Source organism: Bradysia coprophila, unplaced genomic scaffold (genome assembly GCF_014529535.1).
Source record: "Bradysia coprophila strain Holo2 unplaced genomic scaffold, BU_Bcop_v1 contig_350, whole genome shotgun sequence".
Taxonomy (NCBI): domain Eukaryota; kingdom Metazoa; phylum Arthropoda; class Insecta; order Diptera; family Sciaridae; genus Bradysia; species Bradysia coprophila.
This window is the reverse complement of record NW_023503608.1, coordinates 9,777,632-9,800,480: the sequence shown is the minus strand read 5'-3', so window position 1 is coordinate 9,800,480 and position 22,849 is coordinate 9,777,632. Positions and strand designations below refer to the sequence as shown.

Genomic DNA, 22,849 nt, shown 5'->3' with positions numbered 1-22,849 from the left:
CTCATTTACAACTAACCTCGTAATCCATCCATTCAATTAAAAATTTAGAATTATTTTGATGACTCCCCATAACGTAGATCCTTTACAGCCAAATAACAAATTGCCTGACTGTTCAACTAGTAAGTTCAATGAAATTTCTCCAAATGATATTCTTTTGCTTGTTTTACTTTTGCTTATCTTGTTTATTCAGTTAAACAATAATTTCTAAACAAAATGTAGCTGTCATTGACAACGCTAAATTCGAAATTACAAAACTAACTGGTAAACTTGAACAGAAAATGAGCCTTAAATCGCTAAGTTACAACATTTTTTTCTCCATCTTTTCTTTTCTTATTAAATTATTTCCTTACAGTTACATATATCAGTCAACGCAAACAGAATGCCCACTATATAATTCCACCATCATTTCGCCACCGAAGCACAATTTCATTTTTTTTTTGTCAATTTAAAAAAAAATCCTTATTGGTTGTGTGATTTTCTACCGTTCCGGCAATTTAATTTTCAAACTTTAGTCCACTGTTATTCATGTCCATTAAATTTTCATCAATTAATTTTTGTTTTTCTCTCGCTGGTTGCCCGTTCCTTTTTGTTTCATCTGTTCGTTCGATTCAATGACCTAACGATGAAGATGTCGATTGCTTGTTATTATCATCCACGTCCATTGTATTATCGTCCAAATTACTATCCACATAATTACACTGTGTTCGACTGCTTTCGCCTTCACTGTCGTCATCATCATCATCTTCTTCTTCGATTAATTGTCTTGCTCGGCGAACGGCATCGAATTCATTGTAGTGGATCTTTCGTCGTTTCTCGAATTCGTTTCGTTTCACTGAAAAGGGAAATTAGAATCAAGGAAAATTGCACCGGTAAAGTTTAGTCCAAAGTTTCAAATGTCCAATTGAAAATACTCCGCATTTGAAGGATGTGTGAAAATTAGTTTTCCAATGAACATTCATCGGAAATATTTATGAAACACAAGACAAGCTCCCATACAAACTGTCCACTTTTCACGTTGATAAAAATCGGTCTGCTGGCTTCATCATGTAATCAATAGGTTAAACCAAATCGATAGCTTTTCGTTGAATATCCAGAGAAATCCAAATCACCTTTGCCATTTTTAATCAGCCACGGTAACTACAACTAACACTACAATTGTGTACCGTTCTTACCTTTTTGTTCGGGGCTTTCTTCCTCGTCGTCAGAACTGGATAATTCTTGTGATCGGCAATCCTCCAACCTACAGACGAAATTTGAATGAAGGGAAATTATAAGAAAAACGAAATCCTAGGACAGGAATTAAGCTCTTACTTCTTTGCTAGCAGTTCAAAATCCAATTGATCAATGCTGTCCTCATCTCCTTCAGCAACACCTGCAATGAGAATAGTTGACATTTTTTAGATTCTTCTCAGATCAAAATGGGTATTCTGACGTTAGGGAAACAGAGAGCAAAAATTGGGGCTGATTGTGCTTTTTCGAGTTCAATTAATTCTGATAACAATGAGTACTTAGGCCAACGGAATCTGATTCATCAAACTTGATGGTACGCAAAGCCTATGCGAGCAAATATTCCAGTAGAGCAAACTTGTACCATTTCTCCATGATACTAACGGACTGAATGTCTTCAAATTTAAATGCAAAAAACTTACGGTACGGAGTTTTCGGCTCTTCAATCTTCATGTGACCGTAGTCTTTATCGGGCGGATGGTATGTTTGCAGCACATTTATTTCATCGAATTTTGCACTTTTCCTATTCCTGCAACAAACAATAAAATCATCAATACCAATTCCAACAAAGAGGAAAAAAACGAAAAGAATGGGAAAATTGTTCTCATTACCCAGCAACAGTATGCTTGTCAAAAGAACTGGAAGGTTTCAAAATTCCTTTGCACGGTTTCTTAGAATCGGGTGGTCCTCCTGTTGATGATGCCATTTGGTTGACTTGTTGTTGTTCTCTTTTATTCGAATTAATGCAACGATGAGCAATCTTTAGTTTGAATGACAACCGAATTGATTCATGTGTGGTACAATTTTCGCTATTGCTGTCGTTTAGAAATCGATTTGATCGAAAACGGTATGTCCACTCGCAGGTCTACGAAATTGGAAGCACAACATACAAAAGCAAACAAATCGCCTTTTTTTGCAATTTTGCGAATTTTTAATGTCAAATGTGTCAATTGCAGACTGCAGACATTTTTTTGACCTCTCTTCCCTCTCTTTCAACTGGATTTTCGTGACTGTCACTAAACGTCAAAAAATACGAAACTGTGTGAGTGTTCACTTTTTATTTATTCAGTCGTTCGAAAAGCGAAACCAACGATTAAATTGTTGCTAAATAATTACAACATAATAGACTGATTTAAACGTGACTCACCGTTTAAATAACAATGTACCAACAATTGTTGGTTGGATTGCACCGAGTTTCGATGAACTTAGTCGAGATGTCCGTTTTTGCGTTGAAGGAAAAATTGAACTTAAAGTATTTAACAATATACATTGTTATAGCGTGAACGGTGGGTAAACCGAGGATAGTGCGATTTACTGTGAATTCAACTTTATGATCAGGGTCAATCTCCCTCGAAAATGACGTAAATTTTTGTACAAAAGTGAGATGAGGGACAACTCCAAGGGACCAATTAATTATAACTTGCCTTGCAGGACATTTCATTGCTTTTTTCAATCCTATTTTGACACATCTCGCAAGGAAAGTATGTTAGTGATCTAAATTATATTATATTTATCATAACAATCTATAGTTAACATGGATCTGGTCCAGAGATTACATGAACTGTAAAATCACACAGCGCCAGTAACGCTGTAAATACTTGAAGTCAAAAAACTTCTTAATCTTAATTCCTCTTGAGTTATAGTTCGTATAATACTAAAAGTAACATTTCCATCATGGAAAGTTCATGGTAACGTAAATTCCGATCCAGAAAAATCTATATTGTCCCATAATCCCATAATCCCATAATATATTTTTGTGGTTTCTTTTCATTGACAGCGCCACCATACCAACTCTCGAGTATACCTCTATGGTATAGAATGTTATGATGAAAGGTAAGAAATATTTTGACAAGTACCCCAAGCCACTTATAATAGACTGGTCTTCGGTCCTCTCGAACGTAACATGTTGAAAGAGAAAGCAATATTTTGACAAGTACCCCAAGGAAAGTTATAATTAACTAGTCTTCGGTTCTCTCGCTCTGATCATAACAGTCTATATACGCCGCGATTGTGAAATAAAAAGGTTTTCTCGATTCCTATCGATTCCTATCTCGATAAAAAAAGTTCACTTTGAAAAATCGTTTTTTTAAGCTGGGATGACAGGAATATATGACATTTTAGCGCTCAGTGTTGGCTCAGTTTAAGTTCAGTGGTCAGGCGGCCATTATTTTTAATTTTCAATTGTAACTGCCGGATTCAGTTGTATATTTTCGGTGTTCTGTAGTATTTTTTTGTAATTCTGTGTGGTAAATGGTAAATTTGAAGGATAAAGGTGTTAATTGTTAAATACAGTACACAAGATGAATGCAATGAAGTCAAGGTATGTGTAAAATTATATTTATGTCACTAATATTCAGTGGTTGATAGTTAAGTTTGTGCAAAATTTTAAGGCCGAAAACACACGGGCAATTTTGCGTTGATCATCGACAGTTATGTTGCGTTTTCCATTGTAATCAGAAACTCACCACAGGCTAAACAATGGAAAACGCAACATAACTGTCGATCATCAACGCAAAATTGCTGAACGCTATTTTTCTATTTTGATATTTCAACAAACTCTCTGTTTTCCTTCTTAAGCAACAATAGAATACGCACACCAGCTAAAGTTATTCCGAAAACTCCACTTCGACTTCCACGCCAAATATCTAACGCTTCTTCAAAAGATTCCGTCCAAGTTTTCTGCCGTATTCGGCCGGTGAATACTGAAAATGAAGAATCATGCGTGAAGGTCATTTCACCGACGACAGTCGTTCTTACACCACCCGAAATAGCAGTCAATTACAAATCGGCTTGTCTGCGCGAAACGCATTACATATTCAAAAACGTTTTCGATCCGCAATCACGACAACGGGAGGTGTACAATGTAGTCGCACAACCGCTCGTAGAGGGATTGATTCGAGGCAGAAATGGACTTTTGTTTACTTATGGCGTAACGGGCAGTGGGAAAACTTTCACAATGACTGGAAACTCAAACGATCAAGGCATCATGCCCCGTTGCTTGGACGTTTTATTTAAGACGATCAATGATTACCAAACGAAAAAGTTTGTCTTCAAGCCGGACCGCATGAATGGATTCGAAATATTGTCGGAAGCGGACGCTATGCTCGAACGACAAGCGGAAATGAATACACGATTCGGTAAATTTCGTGGGCGTGTTGATTCTGATCCAGAAATTGCGTCGCGTGCATCCAAAGACCCGTCGGCACTGGATGGCATCAATGAAGACAACATGTATGCGGTATTCATCACTTACATTGAGGTCTACAATAACAGCGTCTACGACTTGTTGGAAGACACTCCTGTGCAACGGACTTTGCAAAGCAAAATCATCCGCGAGGATTCCAGTCACAATATGTACGTCCATTTGGCCACAGAAGTTGAGGTGAAGAGCTTGCCGGAAGCCATCGAAGCATTCCAGAAAGGTCAAAAGAGAAAACGAATGGGTCACACCATTCTGAATGCTGAATCAAGTCGGAGTCATTCGGTGTTCACCATTCGTTTGGTACAGGCGCCGACGGATAGCCAGGGCGAGACCGTTTTACAAGATCGTCGAACGGTTACAGTGAGTCAATTGTCTCTGGTAGATTTGGCTGGAAGTGAACGGACGAGCCGTACGAACAATACCGGACAACGGCTACGAGAGGCCGGCAACATCAACAATTCGCTAATGACTTTGCGCACTTGTTTGGAGATTTTGCGCGAAAATCAGTTGAATGGATCCAATAAAAAGGTTCCGTACAGAGATTCGAAGGTGTCACATCTGTTCAAGAACTATTTCGAAGGCGAAGGCAGTGTCAAGATGATCGTTTGTATCAACCCAAGAAACGAGGACTATGATGAATCGGTGGTAAGTACAATTGTTCCAGCACTACACATTGCCATCGACTTCTATTTTTCTGTAAAAGTTCACCGAAATTTATTTTCCTCAACTTAGCAAGTCATCAAATTCGCCGAAATGACCCAAGAAGTTCAGGTTCAACGTGCAACGCCGATACGTCTTGACGTTGGTCTGACACCAGGTCGTCGCAAGGCCAATCAATTGTTCAAAATGGCCGTAAACAATTTGGATGCAATGGGCAGACCGGAAGCGAAAAAACTTGATGTTGATGTTGGCCTCGTGTATAGTCTCGGACCGAAATTCCCCGAATATCGAATCAATAGTCCGGAGGCAGAACATACAATTGCGCATCTGATGAAGCACTTGGAACAGCGTATTCAGAAGCGACAGATTCTGTTGAACGATTACACCGCCAAAGGTAACGAATCACGGACGTTCCAAAGAATTACGACGGTAATTTCGATTTTCATTTCAGGCGATGCCTTTCGTGCCGCTTTGGTGCAAATGGAACGTGACTCGTACAATTTGAAAAGTGAAAATGCTTCCTTGACGGCTATGCTGCAAAACGAGCGACAGAAGGTGATCGCCTACGAGGAGAAATTGGCTCAGTACGAAGACACAGTCAGCGATCTGAGTCGTCAGGTTAAGGATCGTGAATCGATGATTCGTGAAATGAAAGGTCAACTGAACCAGAAACAACAAGTCATTTGCCAGAAGGAATTGGAGAAGGAGAAACAAAAACGGAAATACGATAATCGCTTGGCCAGTGAAACTGGCAAACTCACAAAGGAAATGGAACAGAAGTACCAAGAACAACAGCTAAAGATGAAGGTAAATTTGAAATGTTTGTCGGTTCAATAGTTCCGAGTGTCTTATACCGTTAAATATCTCATCTAGGAGGAGTTGCGTGACAAGGAAAATCGTTTAAAATTGGCGCACGATGTGCTGTCATCGGATTATTTGCCAGACAGATACGTTTCGAGTAAATCAACACGACCCGCTACTTCAAATATCGAAGAAGCTAGTGTCACCTCTGATTATCATTCTGCTACGTTTATGCGATCACAAACACCACGAGCGCCACGGGTAAGCAATTTTAATATTAGACATTCCCTCGAACCCGAACAAACATTTACCATTCCACAGGGCATTGCTGCTTCCAATATCCGCCATCGTCGATCACGTTCCACCGGTGAGCGCTGGTTAGAGCATCGCGCGGCGAATCCAGTTCCGCTAGACACAATACTTCAACCGTTTTACAAAAATCGCAAATCGATCACAAAGCTAACGGACATCAAAGACGTTACCAATCCGAAAACATCAAAATATTGCCTGGTATCACAATCGGCCGACACGGATGGCGAAGTGGAAACTCGATTGTACAAAGGAAATGTAATACCGACATGTGGCGGTGGTGCACAGGTAGTATTCGATGATGTTGAATGCTTGAAGCAACGATCGCCGGAAGCACCCATTCGCAAACGATCGAGCCGTGGCGAATGCTTCAGTCCGGTAAAGGAAACGCCGTCGAATTACAGCGTTGGAATGGGAAGTCACAGCACCAAGAAGAGCAAGCGCTAAATTGTCATCGCAATTGCCGTTGGATTTGAATTATTTTTCTTTATTTTTTCTACGTTTTGAATTTACCTTCTCCACTTCAGGAACCTCTGAGGTAAAAGTAATGGTTTGAACCATCGGACATCATGCGATACATTTATTTATATTTTCATTTTGTTCTCTTCGGGTATATGTTCGGAGCATAAAATGTCTGTGTTTTCTATAAAGAATTTTCCAATGGGAAATTCGTTAGCATATAAGCGGATCAGATATCAAATATAATGGTTGAGTCAGAGATAACGCTTTTTATTCACTCGATGAACGATAACAGTCCGGTACAATTACAATCGCTAGCGTCCAGGAACTTGTTGAGAATTATAGGAACGCGAAAGGAAATTCGTAAGGTGATGCAGTCAAGAGTTATACTCGTAGATCTGTAACATCCATTGGTGAGTAGTTTATGATGTTCCGTAAGAAACATTGATTTTATTTCTCACAACATACATCAGCAGCATCAGCAGGGATTATCATTCCTCTGTCTCACTGGGGATGATGTAGTCATTGTTATATTTTGACCAATTTTCTTCAATTCGACATTCATAATTCGCATCACATCCACAGTTCTTTGGCTTCCATCCTATTTTTCAGTTGCACATTCCTGTTACAGAGTAAATATTTACACTTACAGAGCGTAGACTCTGATTTTGGCCGACTATTTTCACGTTAAGTGAGTGTTTTTAGTTCGACTATCAAATGAAAGTGTAGTTTCATTAGAGCTCGATAGCAGCCCTAAAGACAATAAAGGACTGTCTAGTCTATATCGTCTGTTGCTACACCCGCTTCTGCAGAATCCAGCAAATAATGTTATAAGTACAACGAGTGGTGAGTCTGAAAAATGTGTGCTCGTTGTAATGGCCTGAAATTGCAAGTTCGTTGACACCCCGGTTAAAAGTCAATATGAAATGCTAGTCTAAATGAGAATTAGTAGAAAGATATTAAATTCAAATACAGAATTAACGCGCGAAAAAGGCATTAACCATTCACAACCGGCAAGTATTTCAAAAGTATCGATGTATAAGATCTCATAAGCGAAGCCAGAGTTCATCGATCGTTTATTTTTTCCGTCTTCGACAATTTCTTGCAAAATTTAACTTTTACCCTAAAAGCGAAGTGTGTAAAATTGAATGCTAAGCGTAGGACTAGGACCTACAATAGGTGAACAAATCTGATTCAATTTGATTTCGCTCAGCACTTTATAATACAAAAACCATTTTTATAAGGTTTCCTGTACAAACGGCAACAAAATCCTTTGAATTTGTTTTTACAGGTAATAGTAGATAGCCATTGACGAAAGATAAATGCTCGGCGATATACTCATTGAATTTCTTTTGTTTAAACTATTGTCCAGTGATTTATATATTCTTTGCAACATTCATTTTGATACATAAGTAGACACGTGCCAAGGCTCGTCGTTGCTTATATTATTGTCGTCTTTATTCGATAACAAATGAAAGGTAAGTGTAAGGACGTAACTTCTGACTTTATGTTCTTTAAATTCTGAATAAAACTTATAAACAAATGGCGGAATAAAGCTGATTGTAAAAATCACTAGATAGGCGAGATAGTGAACTTGAAATGAGCTTGCAAATTATCAACTATAGGTACGTGTCATTACATGACAATGAATTTTCAGTAAAAATTAGAGTGGCTTTAAGATGCGGAACATGAAATCATTTATTATCATTAAATCAATAATTACTTTAATCTAGCCGCCCGATGCATATCTGTCCGGTTTTATATTTCTATAGTAGCCAGTATCATGTTCGACTCGATGATAGAAATGATACGCACGTCAAATAGTTATTTGTGCAACGAGGGAAGAAAAGTTTGAAATTACATTTTGAGGGTGTTACTCACCCGAGAAATAATTATTTGTTCAATGAGGGAAGAAAAGTTGGAAATAGAATTTTGATGGTGTTGTTCGATCGCTACGGTCTGGAAAACCGTAGAAAAGGAAATTTCCAACTTTTTTCCCGAGGTAGACACAACGTTTTTCACAAGAAAGTCTTCAGAAATTTCAGCGTAGGCGAGGAAATGACTATTGTCAACGCACTTCAAGCATGAGTGGTACTCTAAATAGGGTACTGAAGCTGGACAGTGTATCGAATTATTTTGACACTGTAAAAAAATTCGGACGCTTTTTTCATACAAAGTAGTACTCTATTTGACAGCTGTCATTAATAGCACTTTTGCTTGAAGTGCGTTGCTATTGTGAAAAATAAGTTCAAGCAACACCCTTCAATTTAATATCGACAAAGCGTTGATGTAATAGTATTTGACATGACTAGGGATAAAAAGATGAAAAGATGAATTTTGTTGATCCGAGGCGTAGCCGAGGTCAATAAACACACGAAAACGAGACTTTTCATGTTTATCCCGACTTATGTAATGGATTTTACATGCTGAGGGCGTCAAAAGTAGTGCTTGAAACATGAAAAGTACGGTTTTCGACACATGTAGCATGTAAAATGTATTTATTTTCCTCCATACTTTGTAACGTCTTGTGGTCTGTATTTTACTAGAAAAAGATATAAAAAGTGCAGCTAAAATTTGCGATGATTTCAACTAAGATACTGCCCGGGGAGAGAAACTGTTTTTTTACATCACTAGGACGCAGAGATGCAACAACAGGAAATTATTGACTTTGAATTTTGATTTGGTCGTCGGGAAGAAAGTATTGTTTTCATGTCCCCCACACGCTATAAATTTGGTGCTCGTTATCTATACGTTCGACAAGCACGCCGAATATTTTTTCCGTGTAATGACAAATTTATCTTCACACTGATATAGCGATATAGACACAATAAAAATTTTCAATTATCATTCAACAGTCTTTATAGTGAAACCAGTCAAACCGATAAGTCCGACTCTCGTGCAACACATAGTAACAAAATTGTGGTCCAGTTTTTCTCTGTGAACCGAACCAAAGAAAATATTTGAGAAAAATGGACATCGAGGAAAATCTATTCGGTTGGATCGACTATTCGGTATTCGTTGGGATGCTGTTGATATCAGCCGTTATCGGAGTTTTCTATGCGTGCAAAGGGAAACAATCCGCTGACGATATATTAATCGGTGGAAAATCGATGGGTGTAATACCTGTGGCGGCCAGTATAATGGCCACATTTATGTCAGCCACTGGCCTTCTCGGTGTTCCCGCCGAAATGTTTCTGTATGGAACACAATTGATTTTATCTTATGTGATAATCGTCATGCCTATTATGACATTCATGTCGGCGTATTTGATTGTACCAGTTTTCTACAATTTGGGTAGTTGTTCGGCTAACGAATATTTGGAGAGACGATTCGGGAAGCCAATTAGAGCATTTTCATGTCTTCTGTATATACTTACAATGGTATGCCAGATTCTGTGAATCTAATTCCAAGTGATTTTTTTCAAATATCGGACAGTTCCACTTCTTAATTCTCAATTTTAAAGTTCCCTATCGATGGGACCACTGACCTTTTGAGAGTTGAAATTTCTCTGTCCGATTTCCATGATTTTCGTTTTTATGATGACTGGAAACTTTCGTTTTTGTTTCGCAGACATTTTTCATGGGTATTGCATTATATGCTCCGGCTATGGCATTAACACAAGGTTAACATAGTGTAACGATAAGATCGAATATTACAGACGAAAAACTAATATGATTACTCTTTACAGTCACGGGATTGCACGTGTGGATTACAGTATGGATAACAGGTAAAAGAAGGATAGCGTAAAATATCCAAAAGCAGTACCTGTTTTGTGTCTGTGGTCGCTTCACTCATACAACTTCGTTCATACAACTTCCCATCTAACCGAACGCACTATTGTATCTTATCTTATCCACGAATTTAATCACCGCATACATTCGATTACAGGGTTGGTGTGTACATTTTACACAACCATTGTAAGTCCAATCAAAAGTTTTGATAAATTGATAATTTGTTCACTAAAGCTCTGATTCATACCATATATAGGGCGGTATGAAAGCGGTGGTCTGGACGGATACATTTCAAACGCTTATAATGTTTGGAGCCATGATTTGGATCGTTGTACAGGGTATAATGGATTCGGGCGGTCTCGATCAAGTATGGGCAGATAATTGGGAAACCGATCGTTTAAACTTGTTCGAGTAAGAAAACTGGGATATTGTTAGAGGTGAATCGTTGGGTAATGTGTCTGTTTCATCCAGTTTTGATCCGAGTCCCTACACGCGAGTCTCATTTTGGAATGCCGTACTCGGTGGATCTGTCGCGATGCTAGGTGCCTACGCTACAAACCAAGCAACTATTCAGCGATATCTTTCGCTTCCAACGCTAAGCGATGCAAAAAGGTGAGCGTATGTATGTAAAGGTCCAATATATTCCTCATCTTCAATTTGTTTTATAAAAAAATCGTTAAGTTTTCGAGTACTGCTGTAGAACAACTTTTTAGTTAGAATGAGCATGTTTAAAAATTGTATTTTAGTAAAATGTCAAAAAAATGCATCGGGGAGCAGCAATTTAGCCGCTTTATGACCTTATGAGCTTTATAGAAAAACAATGCATTTTTGAGCCATTTGAGGAACTATGAGCTGCATCGATTAAAAATATACTTTTTTTGCTGTTTCTTGACTAATTGGGCATGTTTGATGGGAAAAAAATTGCAGGGCTGTTTGGATGGCATTGCCGATGTTTACAATAATCCACCTTCTGGTCCTACTCGTTGGAATGGTTGTGATCAGTAAATACCGTTATTGTGATCCAATCAAAACGCAGCGAATCATGACAGCCGATCAGCTATTTCCACTGTTCGTTATGGACACAATGGGCAGCATTCCGGGCATTCCGGGAATATTCGTTGCAGGAATCTTCTCAGCTTCGTTATCAACCGTCTCGTCGGGTATCAATTCGCTAACAGCTGTGGTTCACGAGGATATAATCAAACCATACATTTGGAAAAACCTTACCGACGTACAAACGCTAAGACTTCTTAAGATTATGTCCATTGTCGGCGGACTTCTGTGCATTGGTGCAGCCATGGTATCTGGATTTATGGGAAATATTATACAGGCAACAATGGTCGCCTTTGGGCTGCTAGGCGCTCCTATGTTTGGTACTTTTATGCTCGGTTTGTTCGTACCGCATGCAACTAATAAGGTAACAGACAACAAAGATAACATTTTGCATGCAAACTAATGATATTGTACCAATTTTCGAATTAAGGGTGCGATCATTGGACTCGTTACTGGTTTTGTATTCAATCTATGGATGGGAATGGGTTCCTTGTTCAATTTTCCGTATTATCCAAAACTGGAAAAGGACTACGTAGATAAATGTCCCGAGCGATATTTCAATGTAACTGGACATGCATTTAACAGAACGTTAAACGATGAACTCATTCAGGCCGAAATTGACCGAACGTAAGTTGATTCGACCAAAATTGCTAAACGTCTCCCCTTCGAAACTACCAAGAGTCATTTAGTGTCCTTCTTTGATACATAACAGTTATTCGCATTTGTAAATTTTGTCTCAACAATCCAAAAATTTCGTTCAAGTTTCAGTATACATTTACAGTACATTTGTATCAAAAAATTGTACAAAGCTGCGCACAAAAAATTCCGCTAACGATTTCATTCTAAAAATTCTGCTTTTTCACTTGAACGTAGATCATCGTCAACATTTTTAGCTAATTTAATTTCGTCAATATCAATCTATCCTCCAATTGACTTTTCAATTTAGTTCATTACCTCGAAATCAGGTCGCCGAAATTTTTCAGTAATTTAATTCAGTCAATATCAATCCAATTGACCTTTCCACGTATAGTGTTCTGTGTTCTAATGGTTCTATTATTCATCATTTCTATCTTCTTTTTTCTTCTAGCGAGTCTATCTTTCCCGTATACCGGATATCGTTCATGTATTACATATTGATTGGTGTGATAATTGTGATGAGCGTGGGGACAGCTTCCAGTTATATATTTGGAAAGTCTGACATTCACGATTTAGATACTAGATTATTTGTGCCACCAATAGCAAGAATATTAGAGAAGAAACAGCGATCGAAGAAATCGTTGAAGAAAGGTAAAAACGACGAAAAAGCAGAAGAAATTGGAATGTTAAAAAAGTGATCATGGTTCTTCGTATACAAAATAAAGAATTTTATATTTTTAATAATCGAATTTGATTGATTTGATTCTTTCTATTGGTTGAACGAGACTGATTTGAGAGTTTGGACAGGTAAGGGATATCTGAAAGTGAGAACACAAAAAAAAACTTTTCAAATTATTCCCTTGACTGAAAGTCAGGGTTCTATTCCCTTCACTGTTAATTCAAGGGTCTTGCGTCAGAAAATATGTTAGCAAAAAACGGAAAAAGATCCCGTAGTGATTTATAAAAGAATTTTTCTAGATTGAATGATAACTTGGGTATTGATGAAGAGATTTTCAATTTTTTTGTTTCCATCATTAATGAAACAAATTCATGAGGTTTGGTTTACAGATCAACAAAGTAGATCTGATGTTCTGGGAGTTGTTTCTCGGAAGACCTTTTTTCCTGAATTTATGTAATGGTCGATAGCTACAGTAATAACTCGATTTTAAAAAACTTTGTTCCAATCGACGACGAATGCAATAATCCGATTGATGATTGCCCGCAGTCTAGTATAACTAGGCCTAAGGTAGCTCTTTAACATCGGCACACACATTGTGTACATAATATACTACTTGCACTAGTTTTCAAAACTTTTTTATTCGGATTATTCAGGTCCTAAAAGCCATGAATACAAATTTTGTTCGCCCAATTACGTTAATTGGTATTTTAAATCAGCATTTCAAATTTTTTGACGTCGACGATGTCATAACTTTCATTTAGCAGTAGTTGTTTATATCAGGATATGCCAGAACAACTAGTGACGTCAGAGGTGTTTTACAAGGGTATGAGTGTATATATTACATATAAACGATCTCACTAGTCTGACATCAGACTTTGTCTTAAAATAATTTTCTTAATTAATTTTTAAAAAAACGAAGGGATATTTTGATAATGTTTAATGGTAAACGTTGTTTATTTTTACATCAACTTTCATTCTAAAATTGTTCAAACTGATTTCATGATTTTGCAGGTAGTCGATTCAAAAATCGGAGAAGCATTGATGAGCAAATTTCAGTCAAGGGACCTGTCCAGACAAGTGGTGGGACCTAGTTTGTCACACGAAATGAAATTAATCGAAGTTACTTATACCTCGAACTTTTATATTAATTTATCTCGATCGCTATAACAGAACATTGTTAAATTCCAGCCTTTCGTTCAACATATGAATGTGTATTTGTAAAAAAATTGTGTAAGGAAGAGGGTCGCATGGCCTCCGTGGCGCAATTGGTTAGCGCGTTCGGCTGTTAACCGAAAGGTTGGTGGTTCGAGTCCACCCGGGGGCGGTTTAATTTTTTTTTACTTGAAGAAAATAGATTTTTGTATTTTTTTTTCATGTTTCTTGTTTCGGAAAATTTGTTATTTGCTTTTCAAAAAAAAAAAAAAAAAATTAATTCGCCCCCGGGTGGACTCGAACCACCAACCTTTCGGTTAACAGCCGAACGCGCTAACCAATTGCGCCACGGAGGCCATGCGACCCACTTCCTTACACTATTTTTTTAGAAACACAACTAACATTCATGTAGTGGTACCATGTTCTACGTATTGTAAGCGGACTGCTGCTTATCGTAGGTATAGTTATATGCTTCTTCTAATCGTTATACAAGTTGTAATAATTCAGCTATTTCAGTAACTATGACTTAACATGTGTTCAAGATAAATCATGTTTATTTACTGAAATACAGTCGCTGTTATCTGCCGTTGAAATTATTATTATTATACGCACACCAAATCGACTATTGAATGGATTGATGAGTTGATTATAATTATATTGTGATATATAGGATCGATATAGGTATTTTATAATATGATAGGTAGGTTGGAAGCAGAAGCTAATACAAATAATTTTTTCCCACATTATCAGTATTGTTGCTTCTGATGAAATGTGTTGTATTGTTATATGCAATGCATGTCAAAAAATTATCGCTTTTCGTCATAAATACATTTAAATATCGTAAACATTGACGAGAGTGGGTTTGTTCACTGATTAGTAAATGTAATTTGCGCTGAAAGTCGGTTAGTATGAGAATTTGTTTGTAATGTAGATTGAGAAGAGAAGTTCATTGATAATTTTTGTTTACTAATTTGACACATGTGCAAGCAGATTTGTAACGGATTTCTTTAAATATTTATTTTATAAGAAAAGAGACTGTTCACTGAACAGTGTTCAGGCATTTCTGTTTATCAGTTTTAAATAATATAAGACCACTCAGTACCTAGAACCTAAACTTCATACTTGTTTTGTTGATAATGAACAAAAGAAGTTTCTTAGAATACGGTATTTAACTGCATGCTCAGAGAGCTCACACTTCTACATTTTTGTTTGATAGATATGGTCTCTTTGACGAATGAGTGAAATAAGGAGGTATATGCAAATACAGTGATTCACAAACAAATGTTACACTTTTCAGTTTCAGCTGATCGTTTGTTCTGTTTTCATGTGTGTTCGCGCGATTTCTCATTCAATCGTACGGATAAAAAAATAGAGATTTTTGTATGTATGATAACATGGATAACAGCAAGACGATCAGCAGAAGCAACCAGATGAAAGCGGAATCTCTTAAGTGAATTTGATAGTATGGATCAAGCTGTTTATAGTAAAAGACCATTTTTTAACATTTATAAATTTATTTAAACATTTTTGTGCACATTTAGGGGGTTGTAAATAGAAATTTTCATAAAATAAGACAGACAATTTTTCCTTTTTTTTTGTTGGCGACACTCTACAGAACTACAACAAGAGATACAATAAATCTGATTCTTATTACAAAAATATTTTTTTCTAATTTTTTTTGTTGGTTGGTTGGGGCCCGGAAAATTGCGAGACTGATCAATGATCAGTGATCGTTCATGCGAAAATGAATCTTATCTCGATTTTTAAAGCGATTAAGTATCTATATTTTATAAAATCGGCTTCCATCGATGATAATTCGTCTCTGCATCCTCTGGACCAATGTTTTCTAACAATTTATCTGCAAGCTTTGATTCAATAAAAATTTTAAAACAATGAAGAAACTTAATTGGCTACATTGACACACATTGCCGTAATAATTGAATCAGTTCTTCACCATTACCATTCATTAGCAGTGAACGCAATTCTTAATTAAATTCGTTGTTTTCTTACGTATACTACAAACACAAAACTACAAAAGGTGCACAAAAAATACCCTCGGCTCAAAATAATTATGAAGATTTTGCGATTTGCTTTATGTTGTTTAATGTTGCACATCGCCACTTTCTACATAATGTATACATCTCCTTCGTAGTTATTTTAAGCTAAGTTAACAAAAATCGTTACAGCAAAGGATTTAGTGACTGAGCGGAAGATAACTGTAGACTTTAAGAGAACTTTGCATGGTCTAGCAGAAGGAAATGCATAATAAATAATCCAAGATTTGTTGCCGTTGCATGGAGCGATATGTAATTGGAGCAAAAAATCTAAGAAAACTTAAATTCAATTTGTGTTTTATAGTGGTTACACTATAATTTTGGTTTAATAACACAATTAAAAGTTCCATCTTCTTTTGGTCAAATTTACGTTTCGATGCTCTCTATTGCAATAGAAAATTTTACACTCAACCCACTGGAAAGATATTTATTTTTGATGGATGCAACCGTTCGGCTCACAGACGTCTAACAAGTAAAAAAGTGGAATAATATAAAACGGAAAATGACTTTGGTCACCAGTTCTAGAATCTGAGACTTTCATTCCATTACAAAAGTCGAACGAATGAAATCAATTTCGATTTTAGTTTTTCGTGAAACTCATTGCATGCTTCAACTTTTTACGTATCATCGGTGAATTCCATCGTGTATTTTGTGGAATACAAGCGACCGACGGCTTAAATTCATTCGGCGAAACGCCTTCATCCACATCATCAGCCTCGGTTTTGATTTCCATTTTCTGAATGATAAGTCTGAGCAACTGATGCTGACTGTCCAATACGTTGCCGATGTCTCGCAATTTCTTTTTCTGTTTTTCCATTTCTTCGGTGAGATAGTCCTCATTGCTTTCCATCATCATGTCAACTGTGGCTAAGTAAATTCAATTTTCAAAAACGTTTCCATTAAAACACAAAAAATGTTTCCGAAGGTCTCACCATCGTCAGTGAAGGGATTACAGAACCATTTTCTCAAGATGAAATCAAAGAATCCCAGTTTACATTTCAGAGTGTTTGGGTATTCGATTAATTCCATTTTATCGACCCGTTCCAGCCACATTTGGGGCAATTTTTGTTCGAGCTCAGTGTGCAACACCACCTGTGGGTAAAGATCGTAAAAATGGAAAATAATTAGGTTTTTACATTTTTATAGGAAGCACTAAGTGATGGGTGCAATAAGTTCCCCAAAATAGTTTTCGAATCTATTACTTCTATTATTTAACATTACTGAAAAAGTATGCCTTGTTTCATCGTTTATGATGATACTGTCAGCTGTAAGAAAGTAATTAACTATTTATGTAGACAAAAAAACCTAATCAATTTGGTACAGTCAAAGGCAGTCAATTTTCAGCATAAATTAACTTCAGCTGTTTTTCAGCTGATCCATACAAACAATCACAACCGTTTATACGTCTTTATACGGTTTTACCACTATCATGCGCGTGCGTGTAGCAGCTTCAACCGTATGAACAAGGAAAACCAGTTTTGATTGTATGTGAGGATCAGCTGAAAAACAGCTGAAGCAAATTTATGATGAAAATTGACTGCCTTTGACTGTAAGCCTATAATTAATAACTTTTTACAGGCTCACTATCGACGTCTAATGATTAGACTCTAATCTACGTCTCTTTTCTATATCTTCTATTTTATCATCAATTATCACCATATGAGGACTCCTCATTGAGGAGTACGTAGGTGGATGTGTGGTGGTGTGGTGACTCCGATTTCGCATGTGGAATTCGTAATATGAATTGGATTGGCCTTTAATTATACGGTTGACCTGGGTTACTTTTTGCAGATTAACTAGTTTCATCGTTTAAGATCACCATTGCTATACGGTGTTAAAGAGCCTTCGTTTTATTGCCTCGACTAATAGATTCTCCCATGCCTATTAGGTTATATAAAATGGCATACTGATATCTAAACACGAACTATTCTTGAGAAATAATTTTCCACATTCTCCTAAATTTTACGAAAGATTTTGAAAAATTAAGAAAAATCGAGAAAAATTCAAGAAAATATAGAAACATAATTTCATAAACTTTTACCCATTACACTAATGCAGTTGAACAACCTTTAACCCTTATTTTTCAAAAAATCATCTTTTTCCGCTGAGCTATGTAAATGTAAACGACTGTTATGTGATCGACATTCTACTCTTGCTCTCATTTCGATGCATCGTTTTTTTGAGAAATCAACTGACAAAAGTAGAGTGTGGTGTCGTGGTGTGATAATGTTCAGTGGCTTCGGCAGTGTTCAGAGGAGTGGACTAAAATTTATAAGGCTATGACGGCAATATATTTCAGCGAAAAACTTTGTTAGATCTACATCCACTTGGTAAACCCCTCGCCACATTGTACAAGTTTTTTTGTAATTTTCCCCTGAATCCATTGATGTTTGTGTATCAACCCAACAAAATAGAATAACATCGAGAGAGCGCCATTTTTCGTCGGCTGTGTGATTCATTTTTTATGTAAGAAATTTGTCAATTGGCCGGAAAGAACATTCCACAACTGAAATTTCCCTTGCTTATCATTTCAGATTCAATAAAATCGAATCTCGCCTTCCATAACAATTATGGATTATAAAGATCTATGGCGAAAAGAAAGCGCAAATAAAAATGCATTGTACTGCGATTTGCTGGAAAACGTCGAGAAAAACTATCCAGAAGTGAAGAAATTCAATATAGTAGGACTGTCGAAAGTTGTCTTCGAAGAAAAGAATAATGAAACCGCCGACCGTCACCGCCAAGAGGGGAACACACACTGTTACAACATGAACTACGAATTGGCAATAAAATACTACAACGAAAGTCTATGTCTAGCTGAAACAGGAACGAAATGCCTTGGAATGGCATATGGGAATCGTTCTTCGTGTTTTCTCAGAATGAAAAAGTATGGCAATTGTATTGTCGATGTAGATTTAGCTCTGAATGAGCCCATTTGTCCCAGGCTAGTAAAAAGGGCACTAGAGAACAGAAAAATTGAATGCCTTAAAATAATGTCGACGGAAGAGCCTACTAAATTGCACGAAGTCCAGCTAAGCTATAAACCACACGACAATTTTCCATTTATAGCGAATGTGTTGGAGATTCAAAAGAATGCGGAATTTGGTCGTCACGTAATTGCAAAGTGTAACATTCCAGCTGGCAAAATGATTATGATTGAAGACGATTTTATTCCGTACACGAAAGCCACCAATTACATCTCCAAAAAACACTTTCCAATGAAATGCAACACTTGTAACCGAAATGCCACGAATCCAATACCGTGTTCGTCATGTACGGTGGTCATGTTTTGCAACATGCAATGCAAAAACGAAAATGAAATTCATAAAATCGACTGTGGTGCTATTTACTACAGGTACGACAACACCAACAGCAAATATATCATTCAATCAGTTCTACACGCTATCAACCTTTTCCCGACCATCTTTGCATTAAGGAAATTCGTTGAAGACGCTGTGAAGGCCGATAAAATGGAAATACCGGCAAGTGTTCTCGATGAGGAATCGAAATATCGAATGTTCCTGAAACTTTGGAGGCCACCAATGATGAAAGACTTTATACCGTCCACATACAACTACTTCCATACAATTATGTGCATCAGCGTAATTAGAATGAAATTCAATACAGAGGTGAAGCGTAGATTTCTAATGCACTTGGTTGGACATCATGCAGTCATCATGCTATTCAATTCATGGCAAGGTCAATTAAGTCTGTTCACATCATTATTAAGTCACTCCTGCGCACCGAACATTCAAGAGGTGTATTTCGACAGTCGCACAGCTTTAATTACGATCCGACCGATTAAAAGGGGCGACCAAATCTACAGTGCCTATAAGACTGAGACATCTATGGCAGCCCAACGCTTGAACCGTAAAGAAGAAATTGAAAGAAAATTTGGTTTTAGATGTAAGTGTCTGAAATGCGAAGGTAAGATGGTCGAGATGAGGTCCATCGAAGAGGATCCCATCTATAAGCGAATCAGCGAGACGCATCTTCTAGGTTGCAACAGAGTTATGCTGGAAGATTATATTTCCACTTGCATCGGACTGTTAAACAAGTACAAACGCTTGCCATTATGGTCAAGACAGCTGGATAACGTTTCCACGAGGGTGGGATTTTGCCTGGCATTACTTTACTATACTATGACGGAAGTGAAATGAAATTTTTTGTTTTATGTTTTCCATTTTTTGTCCAAACGTTTTGTCTCAACTGTTTTGTCTTAGAAAACTAACTTTACCGAATTAAAGTTATCATTTGTGCAATTGGAGCTTTTTTTAGAAATATTTTCTTCGCAGCGGTTCCTCATACATAATCCGCGGAAAGAGCTTGGAACCTCGAATTACAGTACTTTCTTAGAATCTGTTACTTCCCTTCAAGTACTTTTATCAGATTGAGCAAACCACACTAATAGAGTTGCTTGAGTTCGTCGTTTACTGTTGTTTCTATGGTTTCTATAGTTCCTAAAGAAACTTTCTAAAAAAACACTATCCACTAAGTCCCCTCTTACCTGCATAGCCAATCGTTTCAGCTGGGCGTTCCGACGCACTGACTCAATATCTCCAACGGCCAAACCAATAAGCAGATTCATCAACAGAATCGGCATAAGAATCATGAAGAGACCTGCCGAAGAGAGATTAAAAATTTCAGTTCTACTCCAGTTTGAATTGCAAGGCTCTTACAAAGCAAAAGAAAAGTGGGTATGGGAAACGTGAGCTCGTTCGTGTAAAACGGTTGAACGTAAGTTCCGACAAAGTCCATTTCTCCCAACATCATGGAGAATGTACGAAGAAGCGACATTGGAATCGAAGAAAATGATAAATGGTTCGCTGACTGATTGCTAGATGTCTGTTGGGGGAAATGAAGCAAATATTTTATCATATCGAATGGATGTATGTATACTTCATTCACGGTTAGTGTATAGAACAAGATTCACTCTTACATTCCTTACCTTTGACATCAATATAAAGAACGCTAAGCCAAAGGCAATGATTAAAATCGAAAACACCATCAACACCTTCATCAGGGTTTGCAAAATCTCCAAAAACATTACCACGTAGATGCCAACCTGTGAATTAATCGGTTAAAGTCTATCGGTGTTCTTGGTCATCCACAGTCATAATATAAACCTGGTCGAACCGTTGCAAGAATAACAGTAAATTGAACCACGACAAAAAGACTGTTACCGATGCTGCTGAGAAGCTGGCGTCGCTTACGCTACCCTTACAAAACACTGGCATCACCATTATCAAAGATGAAATGTACAGCAGCCAAGATATGCAATGGCTGGGATCCAATAGATAGTTCAACTTCTGCTGGTAAATGTGAACGACCTCTCGCACGGAGCTCAAAACGGCATAAATGGATATGGCAATAGCAGATACAATCATAATATTTGTTACTTCGATCTGATTGAATGTCGGTGGCGTTGATTTACTGGCGGAGCCAATGTACTGGGTCTGATGGCGAGAGTGTAAAGGGGCTGGTGTTATTGCTTCTTCATGGATCAGATCAGGCAGCTGCAACGAACTCTGTTTGTAATCATTTGGTCATTTGAAATTGATGTGTCTTTAGTACCTCTGTCCCATTTCCTAATTTCGGATTCTCGTCAATGACATTGCTCATTAATTGTGATGAGTACAATGTCACAAACATTAAAAACACGCTATAAATGAACAAATTGGTCACATGAAAATATTTTCCGTAGCTATTCCACTTCATTTGCAAATATTTCTGACTTAATGGATGGGCTAGAAGTTCGACTCTTCCATGGCTTACCATGGCCTAAATAATAAAAAATAAAATTCATGAAAAAATCTCGTCAGATTTACTTAAGTCTAACATCAACGACATAAAATTCCCAACAATAATCGTGCATTGAAGACAAATATAGGATTAAAATTGTGCAAGAAGCAACAGAGAAAGAGATGTCGTCAAGAGAAACGTACTATTATCTGCGACGACAGAAAAGATAGAATAATGCTCCTACATGACTGATGGCTATATTCTAATATTCAAACTCACATTCACAACATGCAATGGTTTTGGTCTCCAATTTGGGTCGTTCATTTTTTTCTGGACCAAACGAATGTCTTGTGGTGATTTTTGATAAGCTCGAAAAGAATATTTCATCTAAAAAATCAAAAATCATAGTTACATCAACAAACAAAAGAAAAATGCACGAATACACTGCGGATGATCAGGTATTAGTTGATATGGGACAGTATAAAACCGTTGCAATGAAGATAACTTAACAGAGATATTGAACTTTGAAATTTGAAGCAAATGAAAAGTAGGAAAGGAATAAGTATCCAATATTCTCTGACATGTAATTGTAACTTTAAGAAATGAGTTCTGGGGCAACTGTGAGTATCTAGTCTTGATCCATTGTCAATTTTCGACTATAACATTATCGAAAGTCGTAAATACATTTTGTCTCACAAGCGATTTCTAGTAGAAATTTTCTACAGAAGCCGATGCTTCAAGTACACTAACAAGGGGTTTTCTCATGGTTCATAAACGAACTCCATATCACTAGAATTTACTCGAAGTTGCTTTGCAACGCAAACTTAAACATCTACTAGTCTAGCCCTGGACTGGCTACCAAAGGGCGCATAGGGCATTTAGACTTAGAAGAAAATATTTCAGATAGGCGCCAATATATATGAATTCGAATGTAACGAAACGTTGTCTTGCTAAATTCGACCTTCGGTTGGTATTGGAAATATGGCATCAAACTCGAATAACAATCTCACTTCGTTATTTGTATCGAAAGTAGCTGATTCCCAGTAATCTTTACACCAAATTTGATCTAGCGGCTAGGCCTATCAATTGGCCTAAAATATGTAAACTCTTTAGAACAGTAAAGAAATTGTGAAGGAGGCAAACC

The 22,849-nt window shown here is 37.2% G+C and overlaps 5 protein-coding genes and 2 non-coding genes across 9 annotated transcripts in view; 4 read left to right on the top strand and 3 right to left on the bottom strand.

The window, feature by feature from the left end:
• Positions 1–330: 330 nt before the first annotated feature.
• LOC119080862 (protein phosphatase inhibitor 2-like) lies at positions 331–2,237 on the bottom strand. Its single transcript, XM_037189439.1, has 5 exons — positions 1,839–2,237; positions 1,650–1,756; positions 1,312–1,372; positions 1,173–1,240; positions 331–832 (listed from the first exon to the last, which is right to left on the bottom strand). The coding sequence occupies exons 1-5, from the start codon at positions 1,931–1,933 to the stop codon at positions 609–611; spliced, it is 555 nt and encodes a 184-aa protein (XP_037045334.1). The 5' UTR covers positions 1,934–2,237; the 3' UTR covers positions 331–608.
• A 1,151-nt stretch (positions 2,238–3,388) lies between these two features.
• On the top strand, positions 3,389–6,917 carry LOC119080836 (kinesin-like protein KIF23). The gene is made up of 6 exons (XM_037189396.1): positions 3,389–3,547; positions 3,805–5,074; positions 5,162–5,483; positions 5,541–5,896; positions 5,963–6,151; positions 6,212–6,917. Exons 1-6 carry the CDS (start codon positions 3,528–3,530, stop codon positions 6,644–6,646), a joined length of 2,592 nt encoding a protein of 863 aa, XP_037045291.1. The 5' UTR covers positions 3,389–3,527; the 3' UTR covers positions 6,647–6,917.
• A 2,588-nt stretch (positions 6,918–9,505) lies between these two features.
• Positions 9,506–12,815, top strand: LOC119080842 (putative sodium-dependent multivitamin transporter). Its single transcript, XM_037189402.1, has 9 exons — positions 9,506–10,038; positions 10,229–10,280; positions 10,347–10,385; positions 10,547–10,575; positions 10,646–10,800; positions 10,861–11,001; positions 11,317–11,806; positions 11,873–12,069; positions 12,530–12,815. Exons 1-9 carry the CDS (start codon positions 9,628–9,630, stop codon positions 12,774–12,776), a joined length of 1,761 nt encoding a protein of 586 aa, XP_037045297.1. The 5' UTR covers positions 9,506–9,627; the 3' UTR covers positions 12,777–12,815.
• A 1,192-nt stretch (positions 12,816–14,007) lies between these two features.
• On the top strand, positions 14,008–14,081 carry Trnan-guu. The gene has a single exon. It is a non-coding gene; the product is annotated as a tRNA-Asn (tRNA).
• Positions 14,082–14,191: 110 nt separating this feature from the next.
• Positions 14,192–14,265, bottom strand: Trnan-guu. Its single transcript has one exon. It is a non-coding gene; the product is annotated as a tRNA-Asn (tRNA).
• Positions 14,266–16,146: 1,881 nt separating this feature from the next.
• LOC119080833 (transient receptor potential cation channel subfamily A member 1) overlaps positions 16,147–22,849 on the bottom strand; it is a 37,270-nt gene continuing 30,567 nt past the window's right edge. For 2 of the 3 annotated variants that reach the window (XM_037189389.1, XM_037189390.1), the window contains 7 exons: positions 21,538–21,744; positions 21,090–21,479; positions 20,912–21,028; positions 20,643–20,808; positions 20,471–20,583; positions 16,896–17,055; positions 16,148–16,830 (listed from right to left, as the gene is read on the bottom strand). In XM_037189389.1, coding sequence (XP_037045284.1) covers positions 16,544–16,830; positions 16,896–17,055; positions 20,471–20,583; positions 20,643–20,808; positions 20,912–21,028; positions 21,090–21,479; positions 21,538–21,744 — 1,440 coding nt within the window. In that variant the 3' untranslated portion in view covers positions 16,148–16,543. Of the gene's footprint in view, positions 16,831–16,895; positions 17,056–20,470; positions 20,584–20,642; positions 20,809–20,911; positions 21,029–21,089; positions 21,480–21,537; positions 21,745–22,849 lie in introns of all 3 variants that reach the window. The other variant, XM_037189388.1, reaches the window with a different exon arrangement.
• LOC119080850 lies at positions 18,081–20,265 on the top strand. The gene is made up of 2 exons (XM_037189420.1): positions 18,081–18,429; positions 18,498–20,265. Exon 2 carries the CDS (start codon positions 18,534–18,536, stop codon positions 20,121–20,123), a length of 1,590 nt encoding a protein of 529 aa, XP_037045315.1. The 5' UTR covers positions 18,081–18,429; positions 18,498–18,533; the 3' UTR covers positions 20,124–20,265.

What these genes read in the sequence shown, in the direction of transcription:
- LOC119080862 (XM_037189439.1), bottom strand. Translation starts at nt 1,933, where the DNA reads ATGGCATCATCAACAGGAGGACCACCCGATTCTAAGAAACCGTGCAAA. An exon ending in GACAAGCATACTGTTGCTGG is followed by an intron (nt 1,757 to 1,838) that starts GTAATGAGAACA and finishes TGTTTGTTGCAG; the next exon opens with GAATAGGAAAAGTGCAAAAT. An exon ending in AGAGCCGAAAACTCCGTACC is followed by an intron (nt 1,373 to 1,649) that starts GTAAGTTTTTTG and finishes TTCTCATTGCAG; the next exon opens with GTGTTGCTGAAGGAGATGAG.
- LOC119080836 (XM_037189396.1), top strand. Translation starts at nt 3,528, where the DNA reads ATGAATGCAATGAAGTCAAG. An exon ending in AGGACTATGATGAATCGGTG is followed by an intron (nt 5,075 to 5,161) that starts GTAAGTACAATT and finishes TCCTCAACTTAG; the next exon opens with CAAGTCATCAAATTCGCCGA. An exon ending in GAACGATTACACCGCCAAAG is followed by an intron (nt 5,484 to 5,540) that starts GTAACGAATCAC and finishes TTTTCATTTCAG; the next exon opens with GCGATGCCTTTCGTGCCGCT.
- LOC119080842 (XM_037189402.1), top strand. Translation starts at nt 9,628, where the DNA reads ATGGACATCGAGGAAAATCTATTCGGTTGGATCGACTATTCGGTATTC. An exon ending in GTACATTTTACACAACCATT is followed by an intron (nt 10,576 to 10,645) that starts GTAAGTCCAATC and finishes TACCATATATAG; the next exon opens with GGCGGTATGAAAGCGGTGGT. An exon ending in CAGGCCGAAATTGACCGAAC is followed by an intron (nt 12,070 to 12,529) that starts GTAAGTTGATTC and finishes TTTTTCTTCTAG; the next exon opens with CGAGTCTATCTTTCCCGTAT.
- LOC119080850 (XM_037189420.1), top strand. Translation starts at nt 18,534, where the DNA reads ATGGATTATAAAGATCTATGGCGAAAAGAAAGCGCAAATAAAAATGCA.